The following is a 19,953-nucleotide window of genomic DNA, read 5'->3' as shown; positions in this document are numbered from 1 at the left end:
GAAAAAGGGGGTATAGTAAAAAAAAAAAAAAAGATTTCCCCCACAAAATGGCTTTATTACAGACAAAAATACTCCACAGCACCTCCACCCCTGCTCAGACGATCCCGCAGGTGAAGAATCCTGATGTGGAGGTCCTGGGCTGGTTTAGTTACACGTGGTCTGTGGTTGTGAGGCCAGTTGGACGTACTGCAAAATTCTCTAAAACGACATTGGGAGGCAGCTTGTGGTTGAGAAATTAAGATAAAATTATCTGGCAACAGCTCTGGTGGACATTCCTGCAGTCAGCATGCCAATTGCTTGCTCCCTCAAAACTTGAGACATATGTGGAATAATGTTGTGTGACTAAACTGCACATTTAAAAGTGGCCTTACATTGTCCTCAGCACAAGGTGAACCTGTGTAATGATCATGCTGTTTAATCAGCTTCTTGATATTCCACACCTGTCAGGTGGATGGATTATCTTGGCAAAGGAGAAACGCTCACTAACAGGGATATAAACAAATGTGTGCACAAAATTAGAGAGAAATAAGCTTTTGGCTGAATGTATTGCTCATAGAATAAAAAAGGTCCTACCGGACATTATTCATCACAATCAGACGGGATTCTTAAAAGGAAGATATATTGGAGACAACATTAGACAACTACTAAAATAATGGAAAACTATGAGAATAGAAGTAAACCAGGTATAATCCCTTTAGCACATTTTGAGAAAGCATTTAATACAGTACGTCTAGAATCTGTTTATAGGTGCCTGGATTTTTTCAACTTTGGATAATCTTTCATAAAATGGGTAAAAGTAATGTACAACAATCCTTTATGTAAAATAATAAATAACGGTTACTGTGTTGTTATGCGTTAATAACATTTAGACTACGTTACCCAGTAGGCTATGCGGGCGCGGGAGATGGTTAAAGAATGCCTTGCATGGCTAAACATGGAGTTTTCTAGGTGAAGTATATGTTCATTAAAACATAACATGGTGTCAGATTGGTAGTCGCTATGAAGAGACAGAGAAAAGAAAGGAGTAGCTCTGCAAATTTCCGCGACAAAAAGTGAACATTCTACCACAAGTCAAATGACGTGAGTAGTCTAAGATGCTAGCTTGCAAGAGCGAGGACAACGAGCCGCAGCAGCGAGAGTGACAGCAGCGAGAGCGAGGCTGCATTGGAATCTGTTGACGAGCAAGTTGATAAGCAACATACTGTGAAGTAAGAGAAATTGACACTGTTCCTGTTCTCCGTCATGGATAGGCTTAGTCCTCCTACTCCTATGCCGTTAACAGGCAATTTAGCTGACAATTGGAAACGTTTCAAGCAGAGATTCAATATCTACCTAGCAGCCAGTGGTGCAGGGGGAGATGATGACAAATTGAAAGCTTCCATTTTTCTGCATGTTATTGGAGAGGATGCATTGGACATTTACAATAGCTTTCAGCAAGACGAGGCAAACTTGACATTGACTGTGCTAATGGCTAAATTTGAGGAGTACTTTGTACCAAGCCAGAACGTCACGTTTGAGAGATACAAGTTTTTCTCTCATGATCAGAAACAGGGAGTCAGTTTTGACCAGTATTTGGCTGAGCCGAACACACTGAGCAAAACGTGTGAATTTGAAAATCTGAAAGACTCACCAGTGAAAGACAGGATAGTCTGTGGCATACTTGATAATGGACTCAAGGAGAGATTGCTGCGTGAGCAAGATTTAACTTTGGATAAAGCAGTGAATATGTGTCGAGCAGCTGAAACCACCAGAGCACAAGCTAAAGAGCTGTGCAGGGATGAGATGTCAGTGTATGCAATAAACAACACACAACGCCTTACAAAACAAAAACAAGCAAAAGAGAGAAATCAAAACACTACATGTGGAAAATGTGGATTTATCCACAAGCAAAAAAAAAAGCCCTGCATATGGCAAATCATGTAACAACTGTGGGAAAAATAATAATTTCTCAAAATGCTGTAAAGCTGAGGCTACAAAGAAAAAGGTTCACACAGTCGAGGAGATGGAAGAATTCTTTGTTGATTCTGTGGAAATATGCAATGCAGTAAATGCTGAATGGATTGTGCCATTGACTGTGAATGAAACTATAATACCATTCAAGCTTGATACTGGAGCACAGGTAAACCTGTTGTCGCTGGATGACTACAAAACACTGAAGGTGAAGAGCAAAATACACCCGGTGAAAATTAAGGTTACTGGGGAGAACGTACCAGTCAACGGTAGCTGCATAGTAACTTTACAGCACAAAGGAAAACAGTTCAGAGCACAGCTGCTGATTGTGGAAAAGAGTGTACAGCCTATTCTAGGAATCAATGCATGTGAAAAGCTCAATTTGTTGAAAAGAGTGTATGTAGTGACATCACAGACTGAAAATGACCAAGAATCACTACTGGCTGAGTATGAGGATGTGTTTGAGGGTCTTGGATGTTTACCAGGAGAACACAAAATATGTACTGATGACAAAATTACTCCAGTTGTGCATGCATGCAGAAAAGTTCCATTTGCACTGAGGAAAAAGCTCAAAGAGGAACTCGGACGCATGGAAAAGATGGACGTCATCACAAAAATGGATGAACCTACAGACTGGGTAAGCTCACTGGTTATTGTGGTGAAAAAGAACGGCGATCTCAGGATATGTCTAGACCCGAGAGATCTCAACAAAGCAATCAAGAGAGAGCATTTCAAGTTGCCAACCAGAGAAGAGATAATGTTGCAGTTTGCTGGAGCAGAGTGGTTCAGTAAGCTTGATGCCTCATCAGGATTCTGGCAAATGAAGCTAGATGATGCAAGCTCAAGGCTATGCACATTCAACACACCTGAGGGCAGGTACAGATTTCTTCGTCTACCATATGGGATTCTCTCAGCGCCAGAGGTCTACCACAAGACAATCCACATGATCTTCGAGCACATTCCAGGAGTGGAGACTATGATAGATGACATCATTGTCTGGAGGTCCACAAAATAAGAACACGATGCGAGAGTGAGACAAGTGCTGGACCTGACACGGAAAGTCAACCTAAAACTAAACAAGGACAAATGCGAGTTTGGTGTGAAAACACTTACCTTCGTGGGAGATGTACTTTCAGAGGACGGAGTCAAACCAGACCCGAGGAAAACATCAGCCATCAACAACATGGAGCGCCCGAAGAACAAGGACGATGTGAGACGCTTCATGGGCATGATCACCTACCTTGCAAAGTTCATACCTCAACTGTCAGCACAGTCTGCTCCACTCAGATGTCTTCTGGAACAGAAAAATGAATGGGAATGGTCCCATGAACAGGAAAACTGCATCAAAAACCTAAAGAAGACAATCACAGAAGAGCCCGTGCTCAGGTTCTGTGATCCAGAGAAAAGCACAAGGATTTCTGCAGACGCGTCACAGTTTGGCCTGGGAGCAGTTCTTCTGCAACAGCATGACGACACATGGCAACCCGTCGCTTATGCGTCCAGAGCCTTGACAGGCGCAGAGACACGGTATGCACAAATAGAGAAAGAACTAATACGTCTACGGACGAGACTTCGAAGTAGAAACCGACCACAAACCATTGGTGTCAATCATGTCTAAGCCACTGAATGATTGTCCAATGAGAATCCAGAGAATGTTGATCAGACTGCAAAAGTATGATGTGAAGATGATCTATACCCCGGGAAAGTTAATGTTCGCCGCCGACACTCTTTCTCGAGCAGTCGACAAGAAGGAGAGCTTCGACACACAGAAGAACACTGAGATTCAGGCCTACGTCGACATGATCGTAGCATCACTTCCTGTGTCTTCTGAGAGAATGGAGCAGATCAAAAGGGAGACCGCAGCTGACCAAACAATGACAGAGTTGAAAGAAACAACACTGATAGGATGGCCTGCACAGAAAAACAACTGTCCAAGGAGAATACAGGATTACTGGATGTGCAGAGCAGAGCTCACCGTTGTGGATGACATAGTGTTCAAAGGCAACAAGAGTGTCATTCCCATGACACTACGCAAAGAAATGCTACAGAAAATACACGGGGGCCACTTGGGTGAGGACAAATGCAAACGACGAGCACGAGAAGTAATGTACTGGCCAAGAATGAACCAGGAAATCAGCCAGACCACTGCTTCATGTGTACTGTGTTTGACCTACAGGCCAAAGCAGCAAGCAGAGCCGCTAATGCYTCATCCAGTACCCAACAGACCCTACTACAAAATTGTCAAAGGTCTGATGAAAAAGGCACACGATGGAAAGGAGCATTTCCTAAAAAATCTGATCTACCGCAGCGCACCRCTGCAGAACAGACTTTCACCTGCACAAATGTTGATGGCACGTCGCATCAGAACCAACCTACCCATCCATAAGGACTTGCTAACACCCAGAGGTGCTCACAAAGTCAAACTCGCAAAGGAAAAACAGAAAGACAAACAAAAACAGCGACACGACAAAAGTGCAAGACACTTACCTGGACTGAATGTTTTGTTAATGTGAAAAGAAATAGAGCCACAATAGAGTATTGTTGGACAGACTATATTTAGTTGAAAAAATATATATAATTTCTTTTAAGGAAAAACATTTTTGGGAAAGAAATGTGTGTTATTGAAAATTGCATGTTATGCAGGTTGAGTAAACAAATGTGACGTGACATGTGTAGTTACATAGAAAAGTAGTTTTCTTTTAAAGGAAAGTGTTGTTATGTGTTAATAACATTTAGACTACGTTACCCAGCAGGCTATGCGGGCGCGGGAGATGGTTAAAGAATGCCTTGCATGGCTAAACATGGAGTTTTCTAGCTGAAGTATATGTTCATTAAAAGTAGTTAAACCTACGCCCCGGTTTGTCATTATATAAGGAACAAACATAACAGTTACTTCTTGGAGAACTTTGAATTGTCAACAGGTGTAAAACAAGGTTGCCCTCTGTCACCTTACCTATATATTATGGACATTTTATTTAACCAAGCATGTCAGTTAAGAAAAAATTGTTATTTACAATGATGGCCTACGCTGATCAAACCTGGACGAATTGTGCGCCGCCTTATGGGACTCCCAATCACAGCCATATGTGATTCAGCCTGGAATTGAACCAGGGACTGTAGTGACGCCTTTTGCACTGAGGTGCAGTGCCTTAGACTGCTGCACCACTCGGTAGCCCCCTAAATTGTTAGCTTTAAAAATCAGATCTAATGATAACATTAAGAGGCAAACTATTAAGGGATTAGAGACACAAGTATCAATGTACGCCGATGAATCAAGTTCTCTCTTGAATCCTCAATCTTCAACCTTGCAGGGTCTCATTGAAGACCTGGATAATTTCTCTATTTTCGCTGTACTAAAACCCAACTATGATACGTGTACTATATTACATATTGGGTCTCTAAAAGATACAAACGTTAGATTGCCATATGGTCTCCCGATTTAAATGGGCGGATGGTGAAGTCGATGTACTTGGTGTACATATCCAGGAAAAGTTCAGCAATCTTGCAACAATTCATTTTGATCAAAAACTTAGCAAAAAATATAGAACCTTGAACCCCTGGAGAGGGAAACACTTATCCATTTACGGGAAGATTACCCTGATTATTTCTCTGCTGATATCGCAGTTTACATATTTATTCATGGCTCTACTGACTCCAGGGGAATCCATTTTCAAAACATGCAAGATTTATTTTTTCTCTTTATTTGGAATGGCAAACCAGATAAAGTTAAATGAGCATACTTATATAACAAACATAAGTTTGGAAGGTTAGAACTATTTAATATTAAGGCATTAAACCTCTCTTAAAGCCTCCATTGTATCTAAATCCAAATTTGTTTTCTAGCAAGCCACTAAGAGAGGTCCATCCTATGTTGAAGAGTGGGCTCTTTGACTTTTTTCAGATTAAAACCTAACATTTTCAGTGGATCGACAATGGATCCCTGTTTAAAGTATGCTCCTTTTTAAATTAAGTCATACTGTAAGGTTCTGCTTTTCTTTGTCAACCTTGTGTTCTTTTTCTTTGTGTTCTTGAACGTACACCTGTTTATTTGTGTTCTGGAACTTTTTTTTCTTCTTTTTTTCATTGATTTCACCTGTGTTCGTTTCTCACCTGGTCTCATCAGCTCCCTATTTAGTTCAGTTCTTTCTGTTTGTATGGTTGTGGGGTATTGTCTGTTTGTGACTGCCTACCTGTGTTTGGCCATTGCCTGCCTGTGACCACAATTCCTGCCTTCTGCGAAGGCTTAATAAACATGTGCCGCCCTCTGCTCGTGAATCTACACATTTTTCTCCCTGAGTATTCATTACACATACAGAGTTGTCTACAATTAAAATGTCATCTTCCAGAAAAGGCAGATCTAGTATTACAACAAATTATATGGCTAAACTCCAATATACTGATAGAGAAAACATTTAAATATTTATTTTTAAATGTACAATAATAAAATTATTTATTAAGGCCATTGTAAACGAGAACAGTAAATTGGCACAAGCAACTAACAGTGTATGGAGGTGTATGCTCAATACAAAATTATAACCAACTCCTCATAGCTCAGCCACAAAATTGGAAGAGACAATTGATGAAAGAAGAAATTTAAGAATTAGTGTGACACCCAATAAAAATCATAAATGGCTTAGTATAAATAAATACAACATATTTGTTTAACTTAAAGTCTAAAGGTTTGACAGCAATACCGTATAAAATTCAAGTCAGTTGGTTTTTTGTTGTCTCAAATCCTTGGCATCAGGTCGAATGCCGAATACAGTGCCTTCAGAAGTATTCACACCCCTTGACTTTTTCCACATTTTGTTGTGTTACAAATTGGGATTAAAATTGATTTAATTGTCTTTTCTTTGTCAATGATCTACACAAAATACTCGTGTCAAAGTGGAAGAAAAATACATATAATAACCCCCCGCCCCACTAAGATAAGTATTCAAGTCCCGAGTCAATACATGTTACAATCACCTTTAGCAGCGATTAGAGCTGAGTCTTTCATCTGGTGGAAAGCAGACTGAGCCAGGTTTTGCTCTAGGATTTTACCTGTGCTTAGCTCTAGTCTGCTTATTCTTTTATCCTGAAAAACTCCCGAGTCCTTAACGATTACAAGAATACCCATAACATGATGCAGCCACCACTATGCTTGAACATTTTTATTCTGTACAGGTTTCTTCCTTTTAACTCTGTCAATTAGATTAGTATTGTGGAGTAACTACAATGTTGTTGATCCATCCTCAATTTTCTCCTATCACAGCCATTACACTCTGGGACTGTTTTAAAGTCACCATCCATGAGCGCTCTCTGGCAACTGAGTTAGAAAGGACGCATGTATCTTTGTGTATTGATAAACCATCCAAAGTGTAATTAATAACTTCACCATGCTCAAAGGGATATTCAATGTCTGTTTTTTTATTTTATTGTACCCATCTACCAATAGGTGCCCTTTTTTGTGAGGTATTGGAAAACGTCCCTGGTCTTTGTGGTTGAATCTGCGTTTGAAATTCACTGCTTGACTGAGGGTCCTTACAGTTAATTGTATGTGTGGGGTACAGAAATTAGGTAGTCATTCAAAAATAAAGTTAAACACATGCAACGTATTATGTGACTTGGTAAGCAACTGTTTACTCCTGAACTTATGTAGGCTTGCCATAACAAAGGGGTTGAATACTTATTGACTGAAGAAAAATAAAACATTCTAAAAACATAATTCCACTTTGACATTATGGGGTATTGTGTGTAGGCCAGTGACAACACATCTCAATTAAATCCATTTTAATTCAGCCTGTAAAACAACCAAATGTGGAAAAAGTCAAGGGGTGTTAATACTTTCTGAAGGCACTGTAAAACAAAAATTGGCAGGCACATACAAAAATAATGCACAATATATGGGGCATTGAACAGTCAGCCTTGTTCAGACACGAGGAAACAGAATTATTAGAACTTATTTTCTGGTACTCTCCATTGGTGGCTCGCTTTTGGAGTCAGGTCCAGGAATGGTTGTTATGTCATAATATCAGGGTTCCGATGGACCTGCAAACCAAATTGTTAGGGGATCCGAAAAACCACAATCAGTCAATGGGAAATATCATTATACTCTAGGGTAAAGTATATATTTTTAGGGCAATATCGGTAGAAATGTTACAAATAGGAAGGTTCAGGAGCCTTGTAAGACATCATAGTAAAATGGAGAGTTGTATAGCAAAAGTAAATAGCAAAATGGCATTATACTGGAAAGATGGTTTAATCTGTGGACATCAAAGGGTTGGAGTTAAAATCAAAATAAATGGTGGATTGCCCGCTGTGCGTGAATATCCAGCACTTGAAGAAAAAGGAAATTAGGAATATATGTATAATTATTGAACTACAGGTATTGTAGATGTGAGCAAAATAGCTGGAAGTAGCAGTAGAAATATTGTTGTCTGTTAGTTTACTCCAATTAGAGTTGGAGGAAAAATGTATAGAGAAAATAAATTATGCAAACAATAAAATGTACAGAACTTTCAATCTATCTGTAATATTAAAGACAAAAATACAAACATATACAGGGCCTAAGAGACAGGGCCCAACAGACAGGGCCTAACAGACAGAGATTCAGCTACAGAAGACCCTCCTGGGGAAGGCCTCCCCAGATCGATAGAGAGAAGCAATTAATGCTTTCAAGGGAGGGGAAGGTCTTCAGGCTAAATTAACAGGTCTACTGTAGTGCATTAGTCAGCATGGCAGTACTAACGGGACCAGGGCTTTCCAACCCTGTTCCTGGAGATCTACCGTCCTGTAGGTTTTCGTTCATACCCTAATCTAGCGCACCTGGGATTGGATTGAAAACCGACAGGAACAGGGTTGGAGAGGCCTGAACTAGACCGTACCTGAGGAGATGTCTATGCGCGTGTTCTTCTTCTGGGTGACGTTGATGTAGACAGTGACCTTCCCCTCGGTGAGGCCCACCTCCACCACACCGTCGGCCAGGGCCGTGTAGAGGAGCAGACCGCTGGGGTTCCACGTTCGGAAGGACAGGCTGACCGACAGGGTGTCACTGTCCGGCAGCCCCGGAAGACGCAGGAAGCTGGTGGCGTTGAAGAACAAGGGGAAGGAGTGTGTCTCGCTGCAGGAGAACGTCAGGTTCCTCTGTAAGGTGGATAGAAAGTATAATAGTACATGGGTCTACAAGTTAGGGCAGCTTTTCCTTCTTGACTTTAGCAACAACAACAAAAATGTTATTCACACAACGTATAAACAAAGCTAGCATATATTTTGCATTTATACAATTTTTTAGGTGCTTTTAAGATAGCAAACAGGTCTATAAATTAGGGCAGATTTTCCCTGTTGATTTAAGCTCAAGACATTGGCACAACCATATAAACATAGTTAGCATATACTTTGCATAAGAGGCGCATCAGAAAACCTAAGGTGCTTTTTAAATGTACATTGTGCGGTTTAATGCAAGCGCCTGCATTATTTCAGAGAGACACAGAAAATCACTCATCATACAGCAGCACTTGACAAAAAACTATTTTGGCTTCTCTTATCGAAGCTGACCTTTCTCCCTCTACTTGTGCTGAACACAAAGCATGCAATTCAACAACAAGGAACATGCTCACAGGGAAAAAAACAAGCTAAGAGGCACATAAGAAGTGAAATCAATAATAATGGTTGGATCCATACTTCAGCACAGTAATGGCTCACACACCATCACATACCATTGACAACTGAGCAGTAATTGTCCTGTGCTAAGCGTTGAGGACTTCTGAAGCTTGACACATTTAGTGGGTTCGATCCCATTGCATGGAATACTTTTTTATTCAACATTTCCCAAACGAAAAGATAAAAACATTGCAATATATTTAACGACACATAATAAACATTTTTGCATCTTTGCTAAAATGAATGTAATGCTTTAAATGTATTCCAGAGATGCATGTAGATACATTTGCATCTTTGCTCATATGCATGCATGACAATATTCCAGAAATGCATGGCTATGACATCTAGTCTATAGGGTGGCCAAAGTGGTTCCTAATTCGGCTTCTTAAATTATGTATTGATCAATGGAGAATTTTTTTGGGGCCACAAAGCCAATTTTGTGATTTTTTTTTAACCTTTTGATTTCACCTAATTTTAACATTGTCATAAAGAGCACATGTCCAACTTAATAAAAGACATGCCCCATCTCAAGAGGTTTTTCTAATATGTTTTTATTTTAGTTAGTTATCGATTTAAACAAAGACACTATGTCAAAGTGTAGGTCTAGATCTTGCGCTTCCAATGAGTGGTATTATACGGCTCTACAGTGGATGATTTACCGGTGTTATGGTGAATTCGTAACCAAGTGGGAAGTGGGAATTTACCACATACGGGAAAAATCCACTTGAACGGCCCTCCAACTGGTAATTACTAGTTAAATCAGCCATGAATCCCCTTGGAAGCTTGTTGTATGCAACAAGGAGGGGCAAATTAATGCAAGATTTACCACAAAAACATAGTTGTTAAAAAATGTCTTGCCTGTCTATCTATGGGTTGACGTGTTATGCTCGACCCGTTCAGATTCTTACCACAAAACACCAGAAAATGGCCAAAAAGAGTAAAACCAGCTCACCTGTTTTTACACTATCATTTGACTATTACTGTAGATGTTCAATATTTATTTTCAAATAAATATTTTAAAAGGAATAGTTTCACCATATTAAAGAGTTTAGTTTGAGTAACAGGGTTGACCTTAAAATGAGAGATAGACGTAAATGAATCTAATCACTAAGTAAACTAATCACACTAAATTAATAATAATCTTCCCGAAATAACTTTGTCAAAGCAACAAAATAACAAAGGCTAAGCCATGATTGTCTGAGATAATGGGACATGCTGAGAGATGAGTTTGGATTGGTCTGCCATGTAGCAAGCTTCTGTCTATAACATGAGCTGGCCAGTATGTGTAGGTAATTCGGTAAAGGTGCTTTTTAAAAAAAAGATATCACATAGTAGAATTGCAAAAGTGTTGCTCTCCACTTTCTGGGAGATAGAGTTGAAATTAGTGGAATGCCCTGTGGAATTAGAGTATGATAGCTAGGGAGATGGAGAAACTTCTGCCGTTTGATTGCAAATATGCAGAGGGAGTCGAAAAGAGAACACAGAAAGCTGTTGTATAAAACACCTGTTTCCAGATGACATCTTCAAACTAAGGGCAACCATGGCATCCGTGACAGAGAGGAAGAAGCGTCTATCCATGTACACGGGTAAGATAGTCTAGCTAGCTACATTTTCAGAAATGACACGTTTCTAATGGTCAGAAAGTCATTTTCATTTAAAGTTAAAGTGTTCTGTTAGGTAGCTAGCTAACTTTAGCTGGCTGTCTCGATAGCTAATGTTACGTGTATGATGTGTAGTAATATTATTTGTATCTCAGAGCCATTTTCATTGCTAGTTAACATTACCTGCAGATTCATGCATGGTAGTAACGTTATGAGTTGGGATTATGGTTCACTGTTTAGCTAGCTAGCTAGCTACATGTCTTAACAAAAGACTCCAATATGCAAGTAACCATTTCAATAGAATGTTCATGATGCCCCAATCACCGCCAAGCCTATCTCTGACATTTTAACCTGTCTCTCCTCTCTGGGGAGGTTCCCATTGCTTGGAAGGCAGCCATGGTGCGTCCTTTATTTAAAGGGGGAGATTAAGCGGATCCTAACTGTTATAGGCAAATATCTATTTTGCCCTGTTTATCAAACGTTTTGGAAAACACTTGTCAATAATCAACTGACTGGCTTTCTTGGTGTCTATAGTATTCTCGCTGGTATGCAATATTGTTTCTGCTCAGGTTATGTATGTGTCACTGCAACCTTAAAGGTCCTAAATTATGTCACCATTCCCCTTGATTCTGAGCAATGTTGTGCTGCTATTTTTATTGACATGGCCAAAGCTTTTGATACGGTAGACCAGGTATTCCCACGACGCAATGCCATCGGGGGTACGCCAAATAAAAATGTGATTCACATGTTTTTTTATTGATAATAAAATTAAAATTAAATTCACATTTTCAAACAGTCCAATTATATTTTGGGTAGAGTTTTTTTCTCACCTGAGTAGCCTCGTTTCACTTCCAGAAATAAAATTAAACCATCTAGTGTTCAGCAAAATAACAACACAATGTCAAATACAGGTAGCTGATAAAATAATGTATATGTTGAAAGATAATGATAAAATAATTCCACTCTGAAACATTATAACTGTATTAAATTGATTAGAATCATAAAATTATAATCTGATGATGTGTGTAGTTTTACTCGGAATTAGGTTAACTTTCAGCTAGGGGGCAGAATTTTTATGTTTGGAAAAATAACGTTCCCAAGGTAAACGGACTATTTCTCAGGTCCAGATGCTAGAATATGCATATAATTGACAGATTAGGATAGGAAACACTCTAAAGTTTCCAAAACTGTCAAAATATTGTCTTTGAGTATAACAGAACTGATTTTGCAGGCGAAAACCTGAGGAAATCCAACCCGGAAGTGCCTTTTATTTGGGAAAATCCCTGTTCCGTTGCCTGCCCCTCCTCCATTTAAAGGGGTATCAACCAGATTCCTTTTCCAATGGCTTCCTCAGGCTGTGACCAGGCTTTAGACATAGTTTCAAGCTTTTATTTTGAAAAATGAGCGAGATTTTTCAAAACGCGTCAGGTGTCCTTTGATTAGTTCCTGCGCGCGAGAGATGTAGCTCAACATTTTCTTTCTCTGTAGTATTGAATAGGTTACCGTCCGGTTGAAATATTATCGATTATGTATGTTAAAAACAACCTGTGGATTGATTATAAAAAACGTTTGACATGTTTCTACGAACATTGCAGATACTTTTTGGAATTTTCGTCTGCCTTTCAGGACCGGAACGAGCCTGTGGTTTTCTGAACATAACGCGCAAACCAAATGGCGGTTTTTGGTTATAAAACTATTCTTTATCGAACAAAAATAACATTTATTGTGTAACTGGGAGTCTCGTGAGTGCAAACATCCGAAGATTATCAAAGGTAAGCGATTAATTTTATTGCTTTTCTGACTTTCGTGACCAAGCTAATTTGAGGCTAGTTGTTCTTACTGTTTTGTATAGTGATTGATAAACTCACAAACGCTTGGATTGCTTTCGCTGTAAAGCATATTTTCAAAATCTGACACGATAGGTGGATTAACAACAAGCTAAGCTGTGTTTTGGTATATTTCACTTGTGATTTCATGATTATAAATATATATATTTTTTAAATTTAATTTGGCACTCTGCAATTCAGCGGTTGTTTACGAAAATGATCCCGCTAAAGGGATCCGTGCGGCAAGAAGTTAAACAATGTATCTGTATAGTGGAAAAACACAGACTGTCTGAGCAAGGCGTAGCTTAGGATTTGAACTTGGATGTGGGTGCCTAGGAAAATACCGAAGAACAATTGAAACTGTGTTTGGACTGACCTGGCTAGGCCTCTAAGGAATTTATGATAGCATAGGGAGTACTTCTCAAGGTTTCTCTAATCTCGGGGGAATGGAACTGCCGGCTTGGTAGTGATAAACAGTGGATACAACTCGCCTACTGTTCGTGTGTATGTATGTGCGTAGGATATCTACTGTTTGTGTGGAAGTATGTGCGCAGCTATAAAATGGATGTCTTTGTATAATGGACTTTAGAACGTTCTCTGAAGAAACTGTACTAGCCTTTTGCATAAGCTGAGTCGTTGACTAATTATTATTAAACCCATGGTCTTACAAACCTCAGGGATTGGTCAAAGCTATTGATTGATTGTTATTATCATTGGGAGTGAAAATTCTCGTGACAGTAGCCTAGTCAAATAATTAACATCCAATCACATTAACCGTTACTCTCTCGCGGGAAATCCACTAACGGTCCGTATGTAGCCAAACGTAGCTGTTGCTCATGTTGGTATCTGTACTGATGGCGCAAAAGCCATGACAAGGAGACATAGTGGAGTGGTAACGTGCGTGCAAGCAGTTGCTCCTGACACCACTTGGGTACACTGCAGCATCCACCGAGAGGCTCTTGCTGACAAGGGAATGTATGACAGCTTGAAAGATGTTTTGGACACTACAGTGAAAATGGTTAACTTTGTTAAAGCAAGGCCCCTGAACTTTCGTGTATTTTCTGCACTATGCAATGATATGGGCAGAGACCATGTAACGCTTTCACAACATGCGCTGGTTATCAAGGGGCAAAGTATTGACACGGTTCCTTGAATTGAGAGACGAGCTTAAAGTTTTCTTTACTGACCATAATTTTCACTTGTCTGACCGCTTGCATGATGACAAGTTTCTCACATGACTGGCCTATCTGGGTGATGTTTTCTCTCACCTGAATGATCTGAATCTAGGATTACAGGGACTCTACGCAACTATATTCAATGTGGTGGACAAAATTGAGGCTATGATTAAGAAGTTGGAGAAGGACAACACACAGGTCTTTCCATCATTGTATGATTTTTTTTGTGTGCAAATGAACTCAAGTTTACAGAATGTCAAATGTGATATAGCGAAGCACCTGAGTTATTTGGTTGCGCAATTACGCAGGTACCTTCCCGAAACAGATGAGACAAACAACTGGATTCGTTATCCCTTTCATGCCCTGCCTCCAGTCCACTTACCAATATCTGAACAAGAGAGCCCCACCGAAATTGCAACAAGCGGTTCTGTGAAAATTGTATTTAATCAGAAGCCAGTGACAGATTTCTGGTTAGGGCTGCGCTCAGAGTATCCTGCCTTGGCAAATCGCGCTGTTAAGACAGTGATGCCCTTTGCAACCACGTACCTATGTAAGAGTGAATTCTCGGCCTCACTAGCATGAAAATTAAATACAGGCACAGACTGTGCGTGGAAAATGATTTAAGACAGACTCTCCAATACAACCCAACATTGCAGAGTTATGTGCATCCTTTCAAGCACACCCTTCTCATTAACCTGTGGTGAGTTATTCACAATTTTCAGTTTCATATGTAAGATGGTTAAATAAAGAGCAAAATTATTGATTATTATTATATCATTATTTGTGCCCTGGTTCTATAAGAGCTCTTTGTCACTTCCCACGAGCCGGGTTGTGACAAAAACTCACACTCATTCGAATGTTTAATAAATGTATCATATAGTGTGTGTGTGTGTGTGGCAGGTTTACAATGATGGCAAAAAACAGCATTTGAGAGTGCGCTGACCCTGGTGGTAGAGGGGGTACGCAGCTGGAGGTTGAATGTTTGAAGGGGTACGGGACTATAAAAAGTTTGGGAACCACTGCGGTAGACCATTCCATTCTTGTGGCCCAGCTAAGGAGTATTGGTGTCTCTGAGAGGTCTTTGGCCTGGTTTGCTAACTACCTCTCTCAAAGAGTGCAGTGTAGACAATCAGAACATCTGCTGTCTCAGCCACTACCGGTCACCAAGGGAGTACCCCAATGCGCGGTACTAGGCCCCACGCTCTTCTCAATGTACATCAATAACATAGCTCAGGCAGTAGGAAGCTCTTTCATCCATTTATATACAGATGATACAGTCTTATACTCAGCTGGCCCCTCTCCAGATTTTATTCTAAACGCTCTACAAAAAAGCTTTCTTCATCTCCAACAAGCTTTCTCTGCCCTTAACCTTGTTCTCAACACCTCCAAAACAAAGGCCATGTGGTTTGGTAAGAAGAATACCGCTCTCCCCATCCGTGTGATAAATACGTCTAAGGGTTTATAGCTAGAGGGAGTATGGCTAGCTGGTACACTGTCCTTCTCTCAACACATATCAAAGCTGCAGGCTAAGGTTAAATCTAGACTTGGTTTCCCTATCATAATAGCTCCTCTTTCACTCCAGCCTCCAAACTAACCCTGATTCAGATGACCATCTGGACGTCATTGTAAACAATAATTTGTTCTTAACTGACTTGCCTAGTTAAATAAAAGGTTAAATAAACATACATTTTTAAAAAACTGTCGATAGACGTAGCTGATAAATTTGCTCTGGCTATCTACTCCGATTTCAGAGCACTCTTGTCTGAGTGTGCTAGAGCGCAGAATAACTGATGAAGTCACGAACGCTCAACACCCGTTGAATATGGCCGGTGTCAGTAAACGTTGGCAAAAAAAGCATAATTCAATTGTTGCCAGCAGCACAGTTACAGTCACCAACGCTCTGGATAACATAAAAACAGCCTAACCAGCTCTGCTAGGGTGAGTAAAATGTTTGTGTCTGGAAGTAGCCAACGTTAGCCAGTTAGCTTGGGTGCTTGACTGCTGTTTGGTCAGAACGCTCGGATAAAACCTACTCCTCGGCCAGAGAGTGTGAGTCCAGTGTGCGCTCTGAACGCTCCGAGAGCAAAATGCTCTGAATTTACAAACTGACAATCCGACAATGCTCTGAGTTTACAAAAGCCCAGAGCACACTCTGGCCCTCCAGACTGAATTTACGAACACACCCGTATTTCTTCCGTCGCGACGTCCCTCTAAGGCCCTTCTGCTAGTTTACTAGCCCCGGCCCGCTAGCTGCCTGAATCGCCGTGTCACCGGCCGCCTGAGCCACTCACTGGACCCCTATGATCACTCGGCTACACATGCCTCTCCCTAATGTCAATATGCCTTGTCCATTGCAGTTTTGGTGAGTAATTATTGCCTTATTTCACTGTAGCGCTTCTAGCCCTGCTCAATACGCCCTCGCTAACCCTTTAGTTCCAACTCCCACACATGCGGTGACCTCACCTGGTTTAAATGATGTTTCTAGAGACAATATCTCTCTCATTGTCACTCCATGCATAGGTTTACCTCAACTGTATTCACATCCTACCATACCTTTGTCTGTACATTATGCCTTGAATCTATTCTACCGTGCCCAGAAACCTGCTCCTTTTACTCTCTGTTCCGAACGTACTAGACGACCAGTTCTTAAAGCCTTTAGCCGTACCCTTATCCTACTCCTCATCTGTTCCTCTGGTGATGTAGAGGTTAATCCAGGCCCTGCAGTGCCTAGCTCCACTCCCACTCCCCAGGCACTCTCATTTGTTGACTTCTGTAACCCTAAAAGCCTTGGTTTCATGCATGTTAACATTAGAAGCCTCCTCCCTAAGTTTGTTTTACTCATTGCCTTAGCACACTCTGCCAACCCGGATGTCCTAGCCGTGTCTGATTCATGGCTTAGGAAGACCACCAAAAACCCTGAAATTTCCATTCCTAACTACAACATTTTCCTACAAGATAGAACTGCCAAAGGGGGCGGAGTTGCAATCTACTGCAGAGATAGCCTGCAGAGTTCTGTCTTACTATCCAGGTCTGTGCCCAAACAATTTGAGCTTCTACATTTAAAAATCCACCTTTCCAGAAACAAATCTCTCACCGTTGCCGCTTGCTATAGACCACCTTTTGCCCCCTGCTGTGCCCTGGACTCAATTCATATGTGAATTGATTGCCCCCCATCTATCTTCAGAGCTTGTGCTGTTAGGTGAACTAAACTGGGACACGCTTAACACCCCGGCCATCCTACAATCTAAGCTTGATGCCCTCAATCGCACACAAATTATCAATGAACCTACCAGGTACAACCCCAAATCCGTAAACACGGGCACCCTCATAGATATTATCCTAACCAACCTGCCCTCCAAATACACCTCTGCTGTCTTCAACCAGGATCTCAGCGATCACTGCCTGCGTCCATAATGGGTCTGCGGTCAAACGACCACTCCTCATCACTGCCAAACGCTCCCTAAAACACTTCAGCGAGCAGGCCTTTCTAATCGACCTGGCCCGGGTATCTTGAAAGGATATTGACCTCATCCCGTCAGTAGAGGATGCCTGGTTATTCTTTAAAAGTGCTTTCCTCACCATCTTAAATAAGCACGCCCCATTCAAAAAATGTAGAACCAGGAACAGATATAGCCCCTGGGTCACTCCAGACCTAACTGCCCTTGACCAGCACAAAAACATCCTGTGGCGTACTGCATTAGAATCGAATATCCCTGCAATATGCAACTTTTCAGGGAAGTTAGGAACCAATATACACAGGTAGTTAGGAACGCAAAGGCTAGCTTTTTCAAACAGAAATGTGCATCCTGTAGCACAAACTCCAAAAAGTTCTGGGACACTGTAAAGTCCATGGAGAATAAGAGCACCTCCTCCCGGCTGCCCACTGCACTGAGGATAGGAAACACTGTCACCACCGATAAATCCACGATAATTAAGAATTTTAATAAGCATTTTTCTACAGCTGGCCATGCTTTCCACCTGGCTACCCCTACCCCGGTCAACAGCCCTGCTCCCCCCACAGCAACTTGCCCAAGCCTCCCCCATTTCTCCTTCACCCAAATCCAGATAGCTGATGTTCTGAAAGAACTGCAAAATCTGGACCCCTACAAATCAGCCAAGCTAGACAATCTGGACCCTCTTTCTAAAATTATCCGAAATTGTTGCAACCCCTATTACTAGCCTGTTCAAACTCTTTCGTTCAACCCGAACTTCCGACGCCCCAAGAACTTCCGGCGCCGACAGAGATGGCCGCCTCGCTTTGCGTTCCTAGGAAACTATGCAGTATTTTGTTTTTTTATGTGTTATTTCTTACATTGCTACCCCAGGTAATCTTAGGTTTCATTACATACAGTCGGGAGGAACTATTGGATATAAGAGCAACGTCAACTCACCAACATTACGACCAGGAATACGACTTTCCCGAAGCGGATCCTCTGATTTGCCCACCACCCAGGACAATGGATCGGATCCCAGCCGGCGACCCAAAACAAAACACCGTAGAAGGGGCAGACGGAGCAGTCTTCTGGTCAGGCTCCGTAGACGGGCACATCGCACACCGCTCCCGAGCATAATACTTGCCAATGTCCAGTCTCTTGACAACAAGGTAGACGAAATCCATGCAAGGGTAGCCTTCCAGAGAGATATCAAAGTGACGTTCTTTGTTTCACGGAAACATGGCTCACTCGAGACACGCTATCGGAGTCGGTACAGCCAGCTGGTTTCTTCACGCATCGCGCCGACAGAAACAAGCATCTTTCTGGTAAGAAGAAGTGCGGGGGTGTATGCCTTATGATTAACGATGATGTGGTGTGATCATAACAACATACAGGAACTCAAGTCCTTCTGCTCACCTGCTCAGTTGGTATTCATCAACAACATTGATACGCTGATTCGGTGAGCGGGTTTATTAGCAAGTGCATCGGCGATGTCGTACCCACAGCGTCTATTAAAACATTCCCAAACCAGAAACCGTGGATTGATGGCAGCATTCGCGCAAAACTGAAAGCGCGAACCATTGCTTTTAAATCAAGGCAAGGTGACCGGAAACATGACCGAATACAAACAGTGTAGCTATTCCCTCCGCAAGGCCATCAAACAAGCTAAGCGTCAGTATAGAGACAAAGTAGTCACAATTCAACGGCTCAGACACGAGAGGTATGTGGCAGGGTCTACAGTCAATCACGGGCTATAAAAGGAAAACCAGCCCCGTCGCGGACCAGGATGTCTTGCTCCCAGACAGACTAAACAACTTCTTTGCTCGCTTTGAGGACAACACAGTGCCACTGACACGGACCGCTACCGGAACCTGCGGGCTGTCCTTCACTGCAGCCGACGTGAGCAAAACATTTAAACGTGTCAACGTTCGCAAGGCTGCAGGCCCAGACGGCATCCCCAGCCACGTCCTCAGAGCATGCGCAGACCAGCTGGCTGGTGTGTTTACGGACATATTCAATCAATCCTTATCCCAGTCTGCTGTCCCCACATGCTTCAAGAGGGCCACCATTGTTCCTGTTCCCAAGAAAGCTAAGGTAACTGCGCTAAATGACTACTGCCCCATAGCACTCACTTCCGTCATCATGAAGTGCTTTGAGAGACTAGTCAAGGACCATATCACCTCCACCCTACCTGACACCCTAGACCCACTCCAATTTGCTAACCGCCCCAATAGATCCAGAGACGACGCAATCACACTGCACACTGCCCTAACCCATCTGAACAAGAGGAATACCTATGTAAGAATGCTGTTCATCGACTACAGCT

General features: G+C 41.6%; 1 protein-coding gene across 1 annotated transcript in view; it reads right to left on the bottom strand.

Moving 5' to 3' along the window:
- The window catches only part of LOC111956913 (contactin-associated protein-like 2), a 94,980-nt gene that overhangs the window by 30,515 nt on the left and 44,512 nt on the right, over positions 1-19,953 (bottom strand). The window contains exon 8 of the mRNA XM_023977614.2: positions 8,817-9,075. Within this exon, the coding sequence (XP_023833382.1) occupies positions 8,817-9,075 (259 nt within the window). The remainder of the gene's footprint in view (positions 1-8,816; positions 9,076-19,953) is intronic.

This window comes from Salvelinus sp. IW2-2015, linkage group LG32 (genome assembly GCF_002910315.2).
Source record: "Salvelinus sp. IW2-2015 linkage group LG32, ASM291031v2, whole genome shotgun sequence".
Lineage (NCBI taxonomy): Eukaryota > Metazoa > Chordata > Actinopteri > Salmoniformes > Salmonidae > Salvelinus > Salvelinus sp. IW2-2015.
Note: the sequence above shows the minus strand (reverse complement) of the source record. Positions and strands in the feature narration are given on the sequence as shown.